General features: G+C 39.6%; 1 protein-coding gene across 1 annotated transcript in view; it reads left to right on the plus strand.

The window, feature by feature from the left end:
* The window catches only part of DENND5B (DENN domain containing 5B), a 223,163-nt gene that overhangs the window by 96,347 nt on the left and 103,785 nt on the right, over positions 1-23,031 (plus strand). The window contains exon 2 of the mRNA XM_068970701.1: positions 13,751-13,860. Within this exon, the coding sequence (XP_068826802.1) occupies positions 13,751-13,860 (110 nt within the window). The remainder of the gene's footprint in view (positions 1-13,750; positions 13,861-23,031) is intronic.

Raw genomic sequence — 23,031 nt, forward strand, 5'->3', positions numbered from 1 at the left:
CTTGTCTGTGCTCCATGCTGCATGGGCTGAGTGGCCTGACAGGGCCAGAGGACACACTTGCAGGTGGCTCACTTCCAGGACTGGCAGGCTGTTGCTCACTGTTGGCTGGGCCCTCGGTTTCTCTCCTTCCCACAGCATGTGACTGTGCTGTAAGGGCATGTGTCCCAAGAGAATACGGTAGAAATGCCTGGCATTTTTTATGGCTTAGCCTTAGAAGCCATAACCTCATTTCTCTGGTATGCTTATGTTTGAGGGAGTCTTAAGGTCCTTCCAGCTTTAAGAGCAGGGAACGTGGACTCCACCTCCTGATGGAGTTTCAGAAGAGCATGTGGATAGGAGATATTGTTGTGGCCATCTTTGGGAAATACAGTCTGTGTGCTGTTGTATCGCCAAAGCTAGAACAGTGCCTTGGCTGGTAGAGCTCTATAAATGTTTGTTGAGTAAATGAGTAAGTGAGAGAAAGAGAGAGAGGAGGAGGAGGAGGAGGAGGAATTACAAGGGAATTGTGTACAGTGTGTGCCAGGGAGACTAGAATTTTGGAAACTGTAAGTATTATGAGCCTGGCTTGAGATTCAGAATTAACAAAGTGGCAGTGAAAATAGAAAGGAAAGGCTGATTGGGAGGGATGGTAAGGAAGCATAGATTATAAATTTTAATGACTGTTTGAATATGGAAGGAAAGGGGTGGGGTCCAGATGAGGGAAGGGGGAGAAATCTAGAATCTAAATTAAGAATGACTCCTAGTCAGTCAGCTATCCAAGCTATGTGCCAGGTACTAGAATAAAAGTAGTGAATGTGATACCTTTTTGATAGAATTATTTTTAGTGTTAAATTCATCCCTCTTCAGAGATGAATAGTAGATAGTAATATTGGAAAACTACATGGATTATGGCACTGTTAACAGCAGAAAACCTTTAGGGGAGGAGTTTAGCTTTGAAAATGAAGTTCAGGCTGCCGGTACTGAGACAGATGAGTGGAAAGTCTTGGTGAGAAGTAAGACTTGTGAATTGAAATGCAGGGCTAGAGATCATCTTGAGGATTTTCTTCCTGTGTTTTTCTGGTGGAGAGAGGAAGGAAGAGACCGTTTTTCCTAAAGAGAAGAGGAAAATTCTACTCCTCTCTCCCGTTTTTATCCTTCTTGGTGGGTTTTGTTTCATGTTAATTTTGAAAACTTCAGAAAGTGATTGAAAAGACATTTTTCCCCACCAAAGTTGATTTTCTTCTTTTGTAATATACTAGATAGTAGCTTTAGGAATCACAGTCCCTTGTAGAAATGGGAAAGTCTTAGTCATCATATAGGTCACATTCCCTCTGACCCCCAGCCCCACCCCACCCCTAGTGTATGTGGACCACTGGGTCTGTGCTCAACCTCAGTACCATTTTAAAACATGGAGTTTAGTTAGTTCATTTTAAAGCCTAAGTGTTCTAGCTCACACTCAGCATATTAGCGGAGGCCTGGAAGGCCTTTGGTGAGTGTGTACACCAATGCAGAGAGACTCAGAGGTGGTCACATCAGCGGAACATTCTAGCTACCACCAGCTTCAGGTAACTGTTGGAATAATACTTCTTCTCTTTGATTCTTGTAGGAATATTCTCTTTCCTAGTGAATCCTGTTACTGATACTTATTTTGCCTGATTTTGCTGATTTTAGAACAATTTCATATACCATGGGGCAGTAGCGTTAGTAAAACAAATGTATCCTTCTCTGTCTTATAATTTATATATCTCCTTCAGAGAACATTGTTGATTTCTTATGCAGGAATTTTTTTATTTTTGAAAAGTGTAGGGGGAATGAAGTGGTATTCCTGTGACAGTTAATTGCTACTCCTGTGTAAACTAAATGTGTGTGTGTAGGTGAGTATAGTAATGAATGAAAATGGAGGGAAAGGTCTGCTTTAGCTCTCTGCAGATAGTGCTTCTTTGAGTCATGCAGTAGAAACGTTCAGTTTGAATGTCTCAGACCTCTAGCTCTGCAGTATTACTTGTCAGCTATAAATATTTTAACGTTGGGTGACTTTCTTTTGTTCCTAAAGGCAAAGGGTGGCTCTTGTAGCCTCTTTAGCAGAGAACAAGTTCTTTAGCAGTAGGGGAAGATTCATTTTATTTTGTATAATAAAAAGCAGCATGAATAGTAACATTAAAATGCTTTTTTTGGATAAATGATTCTTACAGCAGATAGATATCTAATAACACTACATGCTAGTAATGTGTTGACAGTAATAAAATAATCTGTATTTTATGTATGAGGATATTTTTTGCTCAAAGAAATTGTGATTTGCCCTAGACTACTAGAACTAGAACCTTGTTTTCTTGGGTATAATTATTATTTGAAAATCACTTGTATATAAAAATAATAAAAATCATGTACTAAACACTAGTGAACACATAGGAGAAGGCAATGGCAACCCACTCCAGTACTCTTGCCTGGAAAATCCCCTGGACGGAGGATCCTGGTGGGCTGCAGTCTATGGGGTCGCGAAGAGTCAGACACGACTGAGTGACTTCACTTTCCCTTTTCATTTTCATGCATTGGAGAAGGAAATGGTGACCCACTCCAGTGTTCGTGCCTGGAGAATCCCAGGGACAGGGGAGCCTGGTGGGCTGCCGTCTATGGGGTTGCACAGAATCGGACACGACTGAAATGGCTTAGCAGCAGCAGCAGCAGTGAACACATGACACTTATTTGATTATTAACCTAATAATTACGGACCTTTTCCTCTTAGAGAGTTTCATGATATCAGTTGTACTATTTCAATGGCTTTTTAAAGTTTTTTTTCTTGTTTCACAATTTTATTGCAAAAGGGATATTATGACAAGCATGGGTTAGGATCAGAACGGTTTGTTATTTCATCTTTAGCAGAGGACCATTGAACCTGGTTTCATTGTTAATATTTTTTACAGGTGAATAATATACTGTTATATTCTATGCTTGGTGGTAGGAGGCACAGTGCCTAATAAAAATTTATCTGGTCTTTGTCCCGAGTTCCTGGAGCAAAACTTCCAGAACCCTGAGGATTTCCTGGTAACAGGAGTGTTATCCTAATGAAGCAACTTCTAATGGGCTCCTAGATAACTTCAGGTAGGGCTTGGTCACAGAACCAACCTAGCAGAGGGGAGGAGGTTGGAGATTGAGTTTCAGTAACATGGCTATGATTTAACAAGTCATGCCTATGTAATGGTGCCCTAATAAAAACTTTAGACACCAAAGCTTAGTGGGGCTTCCTGGTTGATGAACACATTGTTGGGAATAGGAGTGTGACACACCCTGATTGCACAAGGAGAGAGCATGAAAGTTCTTCTCTGATCTCAACCTGTGTATATCTTCATTTGTCTAGTCCCTCTGATTTCTGTGCCTTAAAATAAAACTGTAATCAAAAGTGTAATGCTTTCATGATTTCTGTGACTTGTTGCTGTTCAGTCGCTAAGTTGTATCTGACCCTTTGTGACCCCGTGGATGGCAGCATGCCAGGCTCCTCTGTCCTTCACTGTCTTCTGGAGTTTGCTCAAATTCATGTCCATTGAGTCAGTGATACTGTCTTAACTATCTGATCCTCTGCCACCCTCTTCTCCTTTTGCCTTTAATCTTTCCCAACATCAGGCTTTTCCAATGAGTTGGCTCTTTGCATCAGGTGGCCAAAGTATTGGAGCTTCAGCTTCAGCATAAGTCCTTCCAATGAATATTCAGGGTGGATTTCCTTTAGGATTGATTGGTTTGATCTCCTTGCTGTCCAAGGGACTCTTTAAGAGTCTTCTCTAGTATCACACTTTGAAAGCATCAGTTCTTTGATGCTCAGCCTTCTTTATAGTCCAGCTCTCACATTTGTGCATGACTGCTGGATAAACCATAGCTTTGACTATACAGACCTTTGTTGGCAAAATGATGTCTCCACTTTTTAATATGCTGCCTAGATTTGTCATAGCTTTCCTTCCAAAGAGCAAACATCTTTTAATTCTGTGGTTGGAGTTACCATCTGCAGTGATTTTGGTTATTAATTGCCAAATCTGAGGGATTTGTGGGAACTTCAAGATGTATATCCAGTCTGTGAGCAGTGCAGGTGGCCTGGGGAACTTCTGAAATCAGGGCAGTCTTATTGGGAACTGTGCCCTTGGAGAGTTAATACCTGCAGTAACTCCAGGATTAAATTAGGATACCTCTGGTTGAGTTTGACACAAAATTGCTGTATTGTGTACTCTTTTGATTCCCAGTGAATAAACTTCAGTATTATGAGTCTGTTATTAGAAATTAACAACGTCCTGGATTGCTGTTAATGTACTTTATTAAGCTCTTAATCAAGATAAACGTTTAGGATTATCAGAATTCAGATTTCTTTATCAATGAACATTCTTCAGTAGGGCCTATGAATTTTCAGAGACTCCTCTACCTTGTTTTGCTTGATTTTCTTTGTGGCCAGCAGCCTGTACCTGCAAGATTGCAAATTGAATTTAGAGTTTATAGATTTAAAATGGCTAATAGGCCCATTGTGAATTAATACCTCTGGTCTTGATTAGTAGCTTAGTGATTGGTATATGAAAGATAAAGAGCATTCACAGAAAATGGGCTAATTCTATCCCGTATTTGAAGAACTATACTCATCATGTATTTGAACACAGCAACTTTTCACTTTAATGCATTGGAGAAGGAAATGGCAACCCACTCCAGTGTTCTTGCCTGGCGAATCCCAGGGACGGGGGAGCCTGGTGGGCTGCCGTCTGTGGGGTTGCACAGAGTCGGACACGACTGAAGCGACTTAGCAGCAGCAGCAGCAGGCAGTGTAGAACATTACCAAGGAAGCAAAGGTGGTATATAGTCAGGGATTGACATTAGAGTCAGAAGGTCAAGACTAATGCAAGTTAAAACTCAGGCTAATCCAGAAACATAAAAATAGCTAACTACTGTAATAACAACCATAGACTATCAGTGGCTCAAAACAATAGAAACTTACTTCTCATTCGTTGTTTAGTCTGTTAGGCCAAGGTGGAGAGAGGCTCTATTTTGCAGAGACGTTCAGTGACCCAGGTTTCTTCCATGGGTGACCTTCCATCTTCACAACCTCATTTCCATTTGCATTTAGCTGGTGAGTCGCAGAAGAAAGACAGATTGTGTGCCTCAGGCTGGAAGTGATACACATCACTTCTACTCACATTTCATTGGCAAGAGCTAGTCTTTTGGCCCCCACCCAGATGCAAGGATGTTGGGAAGGAGAGGAGACTAGGGATGTTGGTGAGCACCTGCTGTCTGTCATAAACTCAGGATCAGTGATAGCTATTCCCTGGTGCTAAGATAATTGGCATGGCTTATCCAGTGAGAATGATTTGGGATTGTTTCAAGGAGTGCTAGAGGGAGACAAGATGCAATCCCTTATGGATTCAGTGTCCTGTATAAATGTTATCAAACTCAGGTTTGGCTGCTCAATGCTTGAAAGTCAGTACAGGTGCTGGTAGGAATGGAAGTGTTGCTGCATTCAGGAGGCCAGCAACTTTGGACACAAGCAAGCCAGCTCCAGGGATTTTACTCTACCATGAAATTTTTTAAAGGGAGAATTACTCGGGAAAGGGTTCAGTGTCTTTGTTGTCTTCCACTGTGTGCGGACTTTCTGCTGATTGATTGGTGGTGAGGTAACAGGACAGTGTTCCAGGACTCTGGAGCTCAGCCTGAAGTTACCATTCTGCATCTAGGTGGGGGCTTTAGTTCCTGCTGCTGCTGCTGCAGTCATGTTCAACTCTGCGTGACCCCATAGACGGCAGCCCACCAGGCTCCCCTGCCCTTGGAATTCTCCAGGCAAGAACACTGGAGTGGGTTGCATTTCCTTCTCCAGTGCATGCAGAGGAACTCAAAGGTGTTTTGTTATGTATGTTCCGTGTGGAGGAAACACAGTGTAGGCACAGTGGAAATGTTGCTTGAATGTGTTAACATTCTCCTGTCTTTAAGAAAACAAAATCTGAAACCCTTCCCTGAACCCCACATTCTCCTCCAGTATTATCACTTATCATCTTTCCAACAGAACTCCTCAAGGGTTAATTATACTCTCTGCCTTGACTTCCTCTCTTTTGCAGTCTTTCTTGGAACCATACCAGGTAGGTTTTCACCCCCACACCCTGCAGAAATCTCTTTGTTCAGGTCACAGTGACTTCCTTGCTGTTGACAACCTTCTTTAACTTGGCTTCCATGATGCTTCTGGTTTTCTCTTATTTTACTGACTGCTTTTTCTCTTTTACCTTTCTGCCAGTCAGTTCTTTTTCCTCTTCCCAGGCTCTTAATGTTGCTTGAGTCCCCTGGGGCTCTCACGTCAGCCTCTGTCTCCATCTGCAGTCATTTCCTAGGTGACCTTATCCAGCCCTGTGATGTTAAATACTGTCTTTTTTATGTAGACCCCTGAGTTTCTAAACTTCTCCCTTGAATTTAAATTCATATATCTAAATGCTTACTCAAAAATGTCTCTCTTGGTTATCTAGTAGGCTTCTCAGACTTAACCATATCCAAAACTGAATTCTTCATTCCAGCTCCCTGACCTCTATCCTCCCCCCAGCAAAAGCTCCGTCTTCCTTCTTTGAGTAAGTAGGTACACTGTTAATCCAGGTGCTTAGACCAAAATTCATGGTATCACAATATCCTTCTTGACTACTTCTTTCTCTCACATCTCATTCATCAGCAAATCACCTATTTTATGCCTTCAGGATATATTTAAAATCTTATCACTTCTCACCACCCTAGCACTTACTGTCTCTCTAGTCTGTACTGCCATCATCTCTTACCTGGACTGTTGCAGAAGGTCCTAACTGATCATTTTCCTTCTACTCTTGCCCACTATAATATGTTCTCTCAGCTGCCAGGGTGATCTTTTTAAAACAAAGTCACTTCTCTGTGGAAGACACTCCAGTTATTTCCCATGATGCATGCTAAGTTGCTTCAGTCGTATCCAACTCTGCGACCCTGTGGCTATATAGCCTACCAGATTCTCTGTCTGTAGCATTCTTCAGGCAAGAATACTGGAGTGGGTTGCCATTTCCTTCTCCAGGGGCTTCCTGTGATACTTAATATAAAATCAGAAATCCTCACCATTGCTTACAATTCTCACCTGTTTTATCTGGCTCCTGGGTGCCTCTGGCTTCATCTTCTACCACCTCACTAGATGCATCTATGTCCTGGTCTTACTGCAGCTCAGCTGGGACAAGCTCACTTATACCACTGGGATTGTCCACTTGCTATTTCCCTTGCCAGAAATACTCTTTCCTTAGATGACCTCGTACATAGAATTAAGAGCACAGACTCTGGAGTCAGACTGCTTAGGTTTGAATTTCCTTGTTATCTGACCTGAGCAAGTTATTTAACCTTTTTGTGCCCCAGTTTCTACATCAGTAAAATAAGAATGATAATAGGATCCACTTCATAGAGTAATTAGGATGATAAAATGGGTTAATATATGTAGAGCACTTAGAATAACACCTGCCTGTAGTAAGCTCTGAGTGTTATTTGTGTGATGGTCACTACTTCATAAGGTCTCTACTTATACATTGCCTGTTCAGAGGTGTTTAGTTGTAGGATCATCAGAATGAATATTGAATATGCAGCCTCCTGGGGGACCTGCTTTGAAGAGGACAGCGTACTGTGGTGTAGTGACAGCACATGTGTAGCAAATGTCTTTCTATGAATGTCACAGAAGTGCCCCCTTATTTTATTTATCACCCTGATGGTGCCCTCTCCTCCTCACCCACGCCTGCTTCTCTTTCCCTGTGAAAGTGAAAGTGAAGTCAGTTGTGTCTGATGTTTTGCGACCCCATGGGCTGTAGCCTACCAGGCTCCTCCATCCATGGGCTTTTCCGGGCAAGAGTACTGGAGTGGGTTGCCATTTCCTTCTCCAGGCGATCTTCCCGACCCAGGGATGGAACCCGGGTCTCCTGCATTGTAGGCAGACGCTTTACTGTCTGAGCCACCAGGGAAGTCCCACTGCTGCCCTGGTGTTCCCCTTCCCAGCTTCCGCTTACGCCAGTTCAGGTTGGCTCTTTGGAGACACATCTGGAGACCTTTGGGGGCAGACATGAGAAGGAGGAGTTGCCACCACCACATCATCCCTCCTTCTTTGCCTCGGCATGGGCTTCATCACAGGTAGCATCCATAGTGTCTCCACTTACTTCTGTCACCTTTGTTATCATGCTGAGGAATATTTACTGATGGTGAATATTGTGTCCACGTGTGTGTGTGTGTCTATGTTTTAACTTTCCTTTAGAGAGAAAAGGAATAAAATGAAAAAAAAAGACAGGGTGGAAGAGATTACCTGTTTCAGTTTCCCTTCTGTTTTCATTGTTCCCATCAACAAACTTTCTTTAAAACATCTAGACTTCAGTGACATCCTTCAGGGATAGGCACATAGGGAAGTATTGGGAGCCTTGGCCTTGTTTTGTGGAGAAATACCCTGCTCAGAAATAGGCTGTGGTGGAAATGGATAATGAGCGAGGGAATTCACTGGGGCCCTCGGAGTGAGAAGGTTCAGAGAGGAAATGAGTGAAGAAATATATAACAGGGACATTCAGCCTGAGAAATAGCTCCGAGGTTCACAGATCTCTCTCTGCTTACAATGTCATGCACAGACTAGAGAAATCCTTACCAGTGGCTGGAGTGGTGGCAGTGTCCCTGCTCCCATTGCCAGTTGAAAGGAAATGTGGAACTTCCAGAAGGTCAGATCTTGTGCTCCTAACCACAGGGGAAAGAGGTATATTATTGATATTCTGACGTCATCTACAAAGTGAAAGGAGGCTCAGACACTTTATAATATGCCATATTTCAGAAACTGTGAGAGTTTAAGAAATGTTAGAGCTCAGTCCTTCTGGACCTGCCTGTATACATTTTTGTATGTTGAATGAAATATTAGTCACATTTCTTTTGTAGTTATACATTATCTTTTAAAATATCTATGCTATAAAGTAGACCGAAATCCAAATTTGGTCTAATGGTGATTCTCATTATAGCTTTGCATGAAGCAGATGCACTTATTTCACTGGAAGTTCTCTCAATTATTTAGACCATTGTTAATTGGATTTTGGTGATCTGGAGGTAGTGATAAAATAATTGAACCTCACATCTATTAACATTATTTTTGCTTATGTACCATTTTCTGTATAACTGGTCAGAATAAAATGATCTGAAATAACTTTCGTATTTTTTTATTTTTGGCCAATGAAACCAGAAACAATGGCTATATGAAATAATTGGGACTGTTCGTAAATATAATGGCAGTGATACTCTGAACACAACCAAGAGTATCAGGGCAGATTTAGGCTTTAGATGAGAGCTGGGCAGAATTGTCAGACCGTTGAATAGATTAGTTTCCCTGCTTTGTGTCTCATTTTTATAAGAAGGATATTCAGTATCAGTAGTAAAGTTCGGCTCGCTTTTCCAAACAAGGAGATTTTTGTGCTGCTTGGAGTAGTCCAGTACTATTCTACTCTGCTACTACCCTCTCTAGTTTGTAGTTGTTATTCTTTTGACCCAGAAAGAGGAAACACCATAGTATATATTTAGTCACAGAGCTCTACCGTAAATTTCCCCCTTCACCCCCAAGTGTGAATATTTTAATAGCCTGTGTCCTCATTGTAGTAAAACTTTTCCCCAAGAGTTGATATTTCTTAGTTAAAGTACCTAAGAGGATAGTTGACTAATGGAATCTCTACTGAGCAAACTTCAGCTTGTGTTTGCATAGTAATTTACAAAAGAGAGAATAATTAAAAAATCAGATGTAATATATGTTTTTGTCCTTACATTAAATCATTTTTTAAAATTTAAACTTTGCAGTTTTTTAAAGTTCTAAAGACTTGTTTAAAAATTTTTTTAAATAGACTTGATTTTTAGAAACAGTTTTAGATTTACAGAAAAATTGAGAAGATAATATAGAGTTCTCACACACACCCCTCCATCCATGCACATAGTTTTCCCTATCATTTACAACCTAGGGTGGTGCCATATATGTGTTGCAATTAATGAATCAATATTATTGTTAACTAAAATCTATACTTTATTCAAATTTCCTGGTGTTTACTTAATGTCCTTTCTCTGTTGGAGGAGCCCATCCAATATACCACATTACACCTTTCTTCTCTCCTTAGGCTCCTCTCAGCTATGATAGTTTCTGAGACCTTACTTGTTTTTGATGACCTTGACAGTTTTGACAAGTATTCATTCATCCAGGTGTATGGTAGCTTGCTCCTCTTGGAATTTGTCTGACTTTTTTCTACTGGTTAGACAAGGGTTGTAGGATCATATAGACTATGTTTAGCCTTATAAAAACTGCCAAACTGTCTTTCCTAAGGAGTTATACCTTTTTGCATTACCTCCAGCAATTTATGAGAGTTCTGTCTCTCTGCATACTTGTCAGATTGTATAGTCAGTTTCTTGAACTCCAGCCAATCTGATAGGTTTACAGAAGTTGGGATGCAATTTCCATAGTTCGTCATTTAGTCTTACTACCATATTTTATTATATCTGGCTATAGAAACATTAGCTTTCTCCTGATACTTCTTTTTAAATTAGAATTAAGAAAAGAACATGCACCTTTTCCCATATGAATAATTGTTACAGATGTTTAAATGGCATTTCACTTATTACATCAAAATGCAATTACTTATTCTCTTTGCTTTCTTATCACTAATAGCCTATAAGCTACATACTATTGGTGTTGCGTTCTGTTGATGTTAATGTCTCATGTTTAATTGCTTTTGTTTAATTTTTTAAATTCTCATTTTCCATTCTTCAAAGTCATTATTGCTTTTTTGTTTGTGTTTCTTTGTTCATAAAAGCTTTTTTGTTTCTATTACATTATGTAGTTTTATACCAATGGCTAGAAGCAGATCGTCATGGCAAGAGCCAAGATGCTGCAAATACGACTTCAGGTAAAAATAAAAAGTTGAGGTGTTGGAAGTTATTATTTTAACTCACCCCAAGTCCATCATAATTGTTTCATTATTCAGTTTTGCTTAGGCAAAAAAATGTGTTATTTTGTATTTCTGTTCTCTCATTTGCATCTTAATTTTTGTAAAGATCTCATTTGCTTCAAGCCTTGAAGAAATTAATTCATTAGTCTTTAAGCTCTCTTGGCAGATATGTTCTATTTTCTAAGGAGGAAAGGCTTAATTGTAGTTTAAGTTTAGTAGGAGGTTATTTGGCAATATTACTTGAAATTAAGTCTACTTGTAGTTGTTGTGGGGGATATTAATAATTGCACAAATTTATAATCCTTGTTTATTTCAGGATAATGTTTGAAAGGTGGATTTTAGGTTAATTAAAGCATCCTTATGTAATTTCCATTTCCTTGGAATCCAGATTCTTAGACTGGTTCATTTTTCCTGCTAAGTCCTAACATTAAATTCTCAGTTAGAGGTTTAAGGGTTCAAAATGCAAAGGTTAGGTTGTTCCCCTGTCTGACATCTCTAAAAGTCATCTCCAAAATTCTTTTCTTTGACTGATATTAGTAGGAATAGCTGCACTTACTCACTTCTAAATCCTTAACAGTGTTACCAGAATTTCCAGTCAGCTTATCTCCAAATTTTCTTCAAAATAATATTTGCCAAGACAGCTGTATATATAGCAGTGATCTCCCCCCTTTTAGAGCAGGCTAATAAGAAGTGGTGGTGGTGGTGGTGGCGGTGCTGGTGATGGTTCTGTTTTTCTTTCGTTAAATTTCTATTTCTGTTTCATGGGGTTTTGTTTTTGTGAAATTCTTTTCCTCTCAAGGTGGTTTTCTTTCTCTCTCTTCTGGTTGATTCATTGTTCCTCAAGGGTGTGGTATTCCTTAGTTAACAGGACAATTATATTGAAAATAGCAGTGTCATGACTTTTTCTGATTTATTTCCTGTCACATTAATAACTTGATATATGCATGAAGATAAAGTTCTATTTTAACCAAACTCAGGCAGGAATTCATTAAAAGGTAAGTGTTGCAAGGATTTATATCCTCATTGTATGCTGTTTCTTCTGCCCCTGCAGTATTTCATATTTTATTTACATTTGTGAATGATAAAATAAGCATTTTTGGTATTTGAGGGCAGGTAAAGGAGAGGATTTCTTGATGGCTGGGTATTATCTAAGGTGAGATTATCCTTTTGCTGTGTCACTGGCACAGTCAGCAGCATAAACCTTAGAACCAGGAGAGAATTCTAGTTTTGCTTTTTCTCTGACTTAAACTGAAGTGAAATATAACCCTTTTTGTTGTTGTTGTTAATGAAGAAGTAAATAATCTAAAAATTCTTAGTGTTTGCGTAAGAATCTAGTACCAGCTTAAAGATACCATTTACTTTTGTGAAATCAACCGTGAACCCTGACTCATTTCTTCGGACATAGTGACTCTTGAACGGTTTCGTATTTTCCACTGACTTTTCCCATGTTCACATACCCTAGAAGCATGGTGCAGAAATTGATAAACTTTCACTGGAGACACCTTTGACAGTTTCTCTTCTAGAAGTGAAAGCTCTTTACTCTGTCACTTAGAAGATGAAAATATGAGGTAGAAAGATAGATGCAGAGGAGGAATGAATGAAGAGGAATCCAAAGGAAAAAGATTGTTAGCCAAGGGCCTAAATTAGAAGTAATAGGTTAATTGTTGCAACAGATCTGTTTAAATTATGTGCCTTTATTAAAAAACACTCCTGTGTGTTTTATATTGCATTCTCCAACAAAATTTCAGAGTGTGACTTTTCCCTCCATCTGAGATCTGTTAAGTTTCTCACTGAAAGGTGTTTTAGTATACATATTTTAGATTTTTACCAGAGATGGAAACTGAATCTAACTAGGTGTCCACATGTGACTCATGAATTGCTTTATGATATTTTTGCTTGTACAAATACTGGTAAGTAGCATTTATCTTTGAATATATCAGCTTGTGTTTTGTAATTAGAACTTAAAAAGTAGAAAAAAACACAAGAGACAGATGGTATTGCTCCCAAGGTCTTTCTAATTCCTTAATCTCAACTTTTTGACACTGACGATTTAAGATCCGTCCATATTAAAATATTTTATGAAACTAAGGTATTTGGAGGTAGCAGGTCTCACGGAAGTTAATTTGGTTAAGGACTTTAAAGAACTGAGCTGACAGCTTTACTGAATTTTGTTATATGTAATGATCAAAGCGTATTCTTTCACCTTTTCAGGATTTTAACAGGTGATTAATTTGGCTTAGGATAGCTTCTTTTTAGAGGTTAGTGTTCTTTAATGTGTCCTGTTTACTAAACCAGACAACTCAGTAATGTTATTTCTGATTCTATTAATTCTTGTAAAAGCATGGAGATGCAGTCACATTTATCAGAGGATTTTGTGAAAACTCAAGCAAACTTGCCTCCTTTGGGCACTGCACCATTACGTTTATCTATGTAAAAAATTTCAGAATCTTAGTTACAGTTAGTTTATTTTGGGATGTTTCTTTAGTGAGTTAAATGTTTCCAAATAGGATTTATTTTTTTGTCATCATGTGTTGAAATGAGGACAGTAATTAGGTCACAGTAAGGATTATTTTAGCATATCTTGATTTTTAGTATCAGGTGTCTAGCCAGGATTTGAAAATTTATATTGTGAAGTTTTAAATGCACGTCTCTTATTAAAAGTTCCTTTTTAGTTGTCCATGAAAAAATTTACAAGCCAGACTATTAGAGGTAGAAATTGAATCAGGTTTCAACATTTTCACTCAGTGTATCTACAAAATAAAAACAAAATTATGACATGCTTTTGAAAAAATTCTAGATAATAACTAATTATTAATTATCTGTTGTAGGTGAAAATTTTGACCAGAGTCCTTTGAGAAGAACATTCAAATCCAAAGTTCTGGCCCACTATCCTCAGAATATAGAATGGAACCCTTTTGATCAAGATGCAGTAAACATGGTATGTGGTTTTTTCTCCTCTTCAAGGCCTCTTTTTATTTTATTAATATGACAGTTGTGACTATATTTTGAATTTATACATTATTTCATTTAACCCTTTAAATAAAAAGTTTTTTAAAAAGTATTATCCTCACTTTGGAGAAGGCAATGGCACCCCACTCCAGTACTCTTGCCTGGAAAATCCCATGGATGGAGGAGCCTGGTGGGCTGCAGTCCATGGGGTCGCTAAGAGTTGGACACAACTGAGCGACTTCACTTTCACTTTTCACTTTCATGCATTGGAGAAGGAAATGGCAACCCACTCCAGTGTCCTTGCCTGGAGAATCCCAGGGATGGGGGAGCCTGGTGGGCTGCCGTCGATGGGGTCTCACAGAGTCGGACACGACTGAAGCGACTTAGCAGCAGCAGCCACATCCTCACTTTACAGATGTGGAAAATGAAGCTCAGAGAAGTTAAGTAACTTGCCTAAGATCCCCATAGCTAATTAGTACATACAACAGACCCTCAGCAGCCCGTTTTCTTTTCCTGCCATTAAGCTGTGTGGTGAATTTGCATTAATTAATATATAGATGCTTTGATAACAGTGATAATAGTTTGTTTCCTGGAGAGGAGCCTGATGGAAGGTGCATGATTATAGTTTTCATATTTCAAGGAATGTTATATGATGGGTCTTTAATTTATCATGTTCACAAAGTAAGGTAGGAAAGGAACTTAAGTGCCTCATTTAGACATTAGTAGAAATTTCCCATGGACAGAGGAGCCTGGTAGGCTGCAGTTGATGGGGTCGCACAGAGTCGGGCACGACTGAAGCGACTTAGCAGCAGCAGCAGCAGCAGGAATTTGTTTATAAGGAATTTAAAATGATGTAATGAGTTACCAGTGGTGATTGTAAGTCCCATTAGAGGTTCTTAAAAATACAGTCAGTCATAATTGTCCCATTAGAGGTTCTTAAAAATTGTCGGTCATAATTTTCAGGTCAGTTAGGAATAGTTCTTAGAAGTCTGGAAAACATTTTGTACCTCCATGAACTCTGCAGTTACAAAGATCAGGGGCCCCAAAGTGAGCAAATCAGAGATCAGGCACCATAGGCACAAAAATGATTAAAGGTGGACTAAGACACATAGATGTGGTTCTTTTTGAGTATTTTAAAGATGGAACCAAAAGATCCCAGTATGATGTGATACTGTAAGGGAAGAAAAGTTTAGTAGATACCTGTTAGATCCCTTATATATGTTACTTTCACATACTTGCTTACATGTACCCAGTGAGGATTATTATTCATATTTTACAGAGATTAAATTAGTTGCCCAAAGTTATACAGGGAGTCTCAGAGATTAAATCCAGATTATTTTTACTCTCTAGTTCACTTTTTTCCCACCTACATGCTACTTCCCCCAAAGAAAAACTATACATTTTTAATGACTTGGTTTTCACCTGCTCTCAGTGATATGGTATTTCTATATCACAGTAAACCCATTCCAGTCTGATGTTACTCCAAGAAGGGAATATCATGGTACGTTTTCTAAGGACAGATGACTAAGGCACATGGTTTTTCGACTTTGATTCTTTACAGAGCATGGTATAGTTATTCTCTAAACTGTTGCCCTATACTAGAGTAACAGGAGATGTCACTTTGCTAGAAGTTAATACTGTAGGGCCTAGCCTCATCTTTGGTGAAGACAGTGCTGTAGATATTAAGCAGAATACAACTGTTAGTCATATTTATGAGACGTGGGGAAGTGCAGACAAGCTTCGTACTAAAGTAGTCAGCAAAAAGCAGTGACCAAAAAAAAAATTATCAGCTGCTTATGTCAGAAAATTAATGGAAAGATGTTAATGATATAAAAGAGTACCTAAATGAAACATTTGGAAGAATGGGTAAGAATGTAAATAGATTATAACACTAATTTTCTTAAATTAGTAATATGTTTAAAAGTATTTATAAATTATTCTGTGAGAAGTCAAAACGGTGTCCAAAACTAGATTCTTATTTTCATATGAATCCACAGTCATTTGAACAAAATGCCACACTTGATGTGTTTTATTACTTTTAATCATTTGGATGTCTTAATAGTAAAGATATCTGTGTTAACCTTTGCCTCTGACTAGCGCTTATCTTTTGGAGAAGGAAATGGCAACCCACTCCAGTACTCTTGCCTGGAAAATCCCGTGGTCAGAGGAACCAAAGAGTCGGACACAACTGAGCGACTTCACTTTCACTTTTTACTTTCATGTGTTGGAGAAGGAAATGGCAACCCACTCCAGTGTCCTTGCCTGGAGAATCCCAGGGACAGAGGAGCCTGGTGGGCTGCCGACTGTGGGGTTGCACAGAGTCAGATACGACTGAAGCGACTTAGCAGCAGCAGCAGCAGCATTTATCTTTAAAGCAATTGTCTGCTTCCTTGATGGTCTTCAATATTTCCTTTACCTGTTGTCTCTGAGTTATTTTATGTAAACAGGAAACATTTCCCTCTGAAGAATAGACTTGTAGGCTTGTGTTTTGATGCTTAAATACAATACAGCATTTTGCTTTTGCTGCAGATCTAAAAGGATTTGCTAGTACTCCTTGAAAATCTCTGTAAAGCATTCCATTAAACTAGTCGGCATTTGGGTCATAGATTTACTGCCCTTTATTTCCTCTTTGATTTATTAGTAAGTGCATTTGTATGAAGCTATAATTTATTCCCACCTAAAGTTAGAAAGCTTTGTTCTTAGCTTTAGCAAAACTCCACTCCAATAAGTTACTGCCGTCTATAATATCACTCATTCTGCTAACAAAGTGGAACTTTGAAAAGGATCATTCAGTTCAGTTCAGTCGCTCAGTCGTGTCCGACTCTTTGCGACCCCATGAACCACAGCATGCCAGGCCTCCATGTCCATCACTAATTCCCAGAGTCTGGACTTCCCTGGTGGCTCAGATGGTAAAGCCTCTGTCTACAATGCGGGAGACCCGGGTTCAAGCCCTGGGTTGGGAAGATCCCCTGGAGAAGGAAATGGCAATCCACTCCAGTACTATTGCCTAGAAAATCCCTTGGACAGAGGAGCCTGGCAGACTGCAGTCTATGGGGTCGCACAGAGTCGGATACGACTGAGTGACTTCACTTCACCCAAACGCATGTTCATTGAGTCGGTAATGCCATCCAGCCATCTAATTCTTCTGTCGTCCCCTTCTCCTCCTGCCCTCGATCTTTCCCAGCATCAGGGTCTTTTCAGATGAGTCAGCTCTTCGCATCAGGTGGCCAAAGTATTGGAGTTTCAGCTTCAACATCAGTCCTTCCAGTGAACACCCAGGACTGATCTCCTTTAGGATGGACTGGTTGGATATCCTTGCAGTCCAAGGGACTCTCAAGAGTCTTCTCCAACACCACAGTTCAAAAGCATCAATTCTTACTGCGCTCAGGTTTCCTTATAGTCCAACTCTCACATCCATACATGACCACTGGAAAAAACCATAGCCTTGACTAGACGGACCTTTGTTGACAAAGTAATGTCTCTGCTTTTTAATGTGCTGTCTAAGTTGGTCATAACTTGCCTTCCAAGGAGTAAGTGTCTTTTAATTTCATGGCTACAGTCACCATCTGCAGTGATTTTGGAGCCCAAAAAATAAAGTCAGCCACCATTTTCACTGTTTCCCCATCTATTTGCCATGAAGTGATGGGACCGGATGCCATGATCTTCATTTTCTGAATGTTGAGCTTTAAGCCAACTTTTTCACTCTCCTCTTTCACTTTCATCAAGAGGCTCTTCAGTTCTTCTTCACTTTCTGCCATGAGGGTCGTGTCGTCTGCATATCTGAGGTTATTGATATTTCTCCCGGCAATCTTGATTCCAGCTTGTGTTTCCTCCAACCCAGCGTTTCTCATGATGTACTCTGCATAGAAGTTAAATAAGCAGGGTGACAATATACAGCCTTGACATACTCCTTTTCCTATTTGGAACCAGCCTGTTGTTCCATGTCCAGTTCTAACTGTTGCTTCCTGACCTGCATATAGGTTTCTCAGGAGACAGGTCAGGTGGTCTGGTATTCCCATCTCTTTCAGAATTTTCCACAGTTGATTGTGATCCACACAGTCAAAGGCTTTGGCATAGTTAATAAAGCAGAAATAGATGTTTTTCTGGAACTCTCTTGCTTTTTCCATGATCTAACGGATGTTGGCAATTTGATCTCTGGTTCCTCTGCCTTTTCTAAAACCAGCTTGAACATCAGGAAGTTCACGGTTCACTTATTGCTGAAGCCTGGCTTGGAGAATTTTAAACATCACTTTACTAGCGTGTGACATTAATTTCATACAAATTAAGTCCCCCAATGCAATGAAACTTGTTAAACAAAAAACAAAATCCATGTATATGAGTGCAATGCATATGTAACAGCAAATAGGTATGTGACATTTGAAATTTTCTGAATTAATTGCTTTTATATCTCTTTTGGTTGTGGATTCACAGATTTTTGTGGGAAAAAAGTGGAAGTATCATAAAACAGAGAGAACAAAACAATCATAAACCCACCACCGAGAAATAACAGAATTCAACATTTGACAAATTTGCTTCAGATCCATACCTTTCCTCTTAAATGAAGTAAAGCAACGCAAATGGAGCTGAAGTTCCCCGCCCCCGCCATTTCAGATCTCCTGTGAAATCTGTGTATTAGTGTCTGTGACTGACTGTCTATGTAATGTTCTAGTAGATAGAGCTTATACTTAAAATGTAGTGAACCTAGGAATGCTTAGGAAGAAAATGTGGTCAATACCTTTTTAAGCATGTTCTGTGAAATATAAAGACTCCATTTTGTGTTTATGTCCTAAATAAAACATCCGATATATAAATTTTCAGATAATTGAAGACTAATAACTTATTATATAGCTCTTTATAAAGCTCAGTTTACTGTTTCCTTTGATCCCAAAGAAGAGTGGAGTGGAGTGAAGAGGAAAGAGTAAAGGATACATTGTAACTATCCCCCTGCTGCCTATCCTTTTCATTCTCCTCACTATAATTTGTGTTTCTGCTTTCCTCCCTCTCTAAAAGGCTCTTCCACTTCTTCCTCTAGTGAATTCTTCATATTGACATTTCAAATTTCATTTTAAACATGATTTCCTCAGAGAAGCCATCCCTGACCACCACCTTCACCACCCTTCCAACATTTAGCCAGGTCCCCTTAAGTTCTCTTGGCACCTTATACCTTTTTGTAGCACCATTACAATTATAATTAATTAATTATAAAGCTGGTTGTCCTAATCCTTATCTCCTGCTGTAAAGTAAGAACCATTAGGACAGGAACACACGTTATTCATTGCGATAGGTGGCTCAGAGTTAAAGGATTCGCTTGCTTAGCAGGAAATGCAGGTTTGATCCCTGGATTGGGAAGATCCCTTGGAGAAGGAAATGCAGTCCCCTCCCCTCTAGCATTCTTAGGAGAAGGCGATGGCACCCCACTCCAGTACTCTTGCCTGTAAAATCCCGTGGACAGAGGATCCTGGTAGGCTGCGGTCCATGGGGTCACAAAGAGTCGGACATGACTGAACTACTTCCCTTTCACTCTACACTTTCATGCATTGGAGAAGGAAATGGCAGCCCACTCCAGTGTTCTTGCCTGGCGAATCCCAGGGATGGGGGAGCCTGGTGGGCTGCCGTCTGTGGGGTCACACAGAGTCGGACACGACTGAAGTGACTTAGCAGCAGTAGCAGCAGCAGCCAGCATTCTTGCCTGGAAAATCCAACGGGCAGAGGAGCCTGGTGGTCTACATTCCATGAGGTTGCAGAGTCAGACACCACTTAGTGACTAAACCACCATATGCTTAGCTTTGCACATAGTTTAGGTTCAGACCATTAAATAAATGAAGGAGAATATGCTTGCTTACAGAACTTCGCTTTCCCATCTTTGATCAGGTATCACCTCCACTGCAAAACCATCTCTTAAGCAGGAATAGTTAGGTGCTCTGTCTTCTCTGTTCCTGAAACATGTTGAACACACTCTGTAGCAATAGGGATCACATTATTTTGTAACTGTTGGTTTATATGTCTCTCTTTCCTATTAGACTGTAAGCTCCCAGAAGTAAAAAATTATCTTACTTGTCTTCTGAGTTATCAAGATTTAATGCAATATATGACATAAAGTAAATGTTTATTAAATGAAGAACGGAAAGAGAAGGAAAGAAGGAAGGAACAGAAAACTAACTGACTCATTAAGAGTTTTCTAAATAGCTTTTATTTGTAGCATAAGAGAAAAGGAATGGGATCAATAGAGGCATAGAAAATGGGGGAAAAATTGTTACAGTTCTAGCCACACTGACTAAAAGAGTCCAGAGAGATAATAAGGATATTTGGTCACTCAAACCAAGAAAGGTACACAGCATTGTGAGCCTACTGTGGCTCGAGTAATCTAGCCAGTGACAATCTGGTTAGCAGTGACAGCTCTTAAGTTTTTTAGTTGTCGTGAGAGTGGGGTGGGGAGACGATATTGTTAGTAAACATCAGTATTAGAGGACAAAAAGTATTGATTGTCATGGTGAGCAAATCTTGATTTATAGCTTAGAATTATGAAAAATAAACAAGTCATATGATTCTCACTTTTAAAAATGAAAAAACAATAGCATTTTCAAACTATGGTTCCCAGATTAGAAATATAATTCTTACTTTTTTTTTATTTGTAGGAGAGTTTAAAAATTCTTACATCTGTTATCTGTAGCATAGAAAGTCATTCTTCACTTTGGGCACAACTTTTGGCAAGCTTTTCCTGTAAATGTTTGAATGCATGCTAAAGAAAGCTACAGACCATTAAGGGAATATTTGGCAGCTCTTCAAAAACAGTTTGAACTTGAATTTAATGGTTTATGATGTTGGGAAAGCCTGTCCATTAAATTAAGTCTTTCTGTTGACTTTGGAGGTCACTATGTTTCTGTATTGCCTACTTGATGTATAAAGAGAACTATGGACTGAATGAAGAGATGAACTAAATCTGATCCTGTACCCTGAGCTGTTGTTTTTGATTGTTTTCTTGTTCCTTGATTTATTCATTCATTTAAAAGACACTTATATATGCCATGCACTGTGCTGTGCAGGTTTGAGCTTAGCCTGAGGCAAGACTGATTCAGATCATCCTTCCTATAACCTTTATTGACTCTAGTAAATGTGTCAGATGAATTTTCATTCATAATCAGTAGAGGATCTCATTGACTTGTTATAATGAAAGCAACCTTAATCTAAAGGCCAAATTATGAAAATATCTTGCCATGGCCTTTTTTTCCAAGAGTAGGAATAAGCAAAATTTCCCCCCAACAAATCCAGATATTCATGTGTTTTATCTAAATCTATATCTTATTCTGCCCAAATATACACAGTAATTTAATTTTTGTCAACATACATATAATAATAATGATTAAAGCTACTATAGCTGTTTCCAATTCTCATGTTCAGTGATGTGAAATGTAAAGACATTTTCACTGAGAAATTTATGCTGAGGGTCACAGTTTTTGCTTTTTACCTTTATCAGTCACCATTTATTATGGCCCAAATACTATATTGTTCCATGTGTGGTACTCTTGAATGGTTAAAGCTATTACCAGTCCATGAGTAGTTTTTCAGTCTAGAGATGAAACAAAATTAGAGAAACTACTCATGTGTGTCATACATATGCAGTGTACATGTACTGTGGTGCAAGGCTTTAACTGCTTCATTCAGTAAAAGCTTTCTAGAGGAGAAGTGACATTTTAATGGCATTTATGGGATAAAAACACTATTTTTTTATGGAAAGATAAATTAAGGCCTCTTTAAGGTAGTTATATGGAGACTTACAGGAAGTAAGGAAGTGTTTTGGGTAAGCTGCATAACAAACCGTCTCAGTGTTACTTAAGTGACTTAAAACATAGACTTGCTGGTTTCTTTCCCCCACACAAAGGTCTAGATAGTAAATAGCTGAGTGTTGTGGGCCGTGCAGTCTCTGTCACAGTGATTCAGCTCTTCTTGTAGTGCAGAAGCAGCTAGACAGTGCTTAAAGGGAGTGCGATTGTGTACCAATAAGATTTTATTTTCAAGGCATGTGGCAGATTGGATTTGACCTGAAAGCTGTAGTCTCTTCATTTAAAACAACAAAGCCATCATTCTGCTTACAGATCTGCAGTTTGGTTAGGGTTTGGCAGAGTAGCCCTCCTCTGTTGTAGCAGATGTCAGTTAGGGTGGATTGAAGGCTGAGGACTAGAATTGTCTGAAGGCCCACAGCAGAGTAGGTGAGCTGAAGAGCAGTGGAGGGTGGAGCAAGAGCTGCTGGGGCCGAGTGATGTAGGGCCTCACAGGGGCCTTGTAGTGTAAAGATTTCAGCTTCTAACAATATGAGAGACCGTTGGAGGGTTTTGGATAGTGGCAAGATTGAACATATTTTTTTTAAGAATCACTTTGGCTGCTCTCTGGGGAGCAGGTTATTGAGGACAAGGACAAAAGCAAGGAGATGGGTTAACAGGCTATTATATTAAATAGTCATCCAGATGAGAGAAGAGTATGGCTTAGATTAGAGTAGTAAGAGTAATGATGGAAGTAATTTGTTCCTGAATATATCTTTGAAGGTAGAACTGGTCTTTTTTGGTAGATTGGGTAATGGAGTGAGCGAGAAAGAAAGGAGTCAAGCGTGACTCTGAGGCTCTGAGCATTCCTGCTGCCTCCCTAGAACCTCTGGGGAAGCCACCGCCCTCACATGCCGGAAGGTTGATGTGCTAAGCAGCACTCTGTTTCTGTCCCTGTCCTGCTGAAAACCCTCCAGAGGTTTCTCATCCCCCTCCTCAGACTTCTGCTGTGACTCTCCAAGGCCCTTTGGGGTTCAGTATCTCCTGCAGTCACTCTCCCCTCCCCACACCTTTCATTCTGCTCCCCACCCACAGTGAACCTCACCTTCTGTCTTCTGGGCTTTTGCCCATGCCCTCTCTGTCTTCATTTCGTCTCATTAACACCTGTACTTATCCTCAGGTCTCCACTTAGGCTTCCTTCATTTTTTTGCCTGGTCATTTGTTATTTTTAGTCGCTAAGTCATATCCACCTTACCTACCTCCTGAGACCACCCTACCTACCTCCTGAGAAATTTGCATGCAGGTCAAGAAGCAATAGTTAGAACTGGACATGGAACAACAGACTGGTTCCAAATCGGGAAAGGAATACGTCAAGGCTGTATATTGTCACCCTACTTATTTAA

The sequence above is a fragment of the Capricornis sumatraensis genome, chromosome 4 (assembly GCF_032405125.1).
Source record: "Capricornis sumatraensis isolate serow.1 chromosome 4, serow.2, whole genome shotgun sequence".
NCBI lineage: Eukaryota > Metazoa > Chordata > Mammalia > Artiodactyla > Bovidae > Capricornis > Capricornis sumatraensis.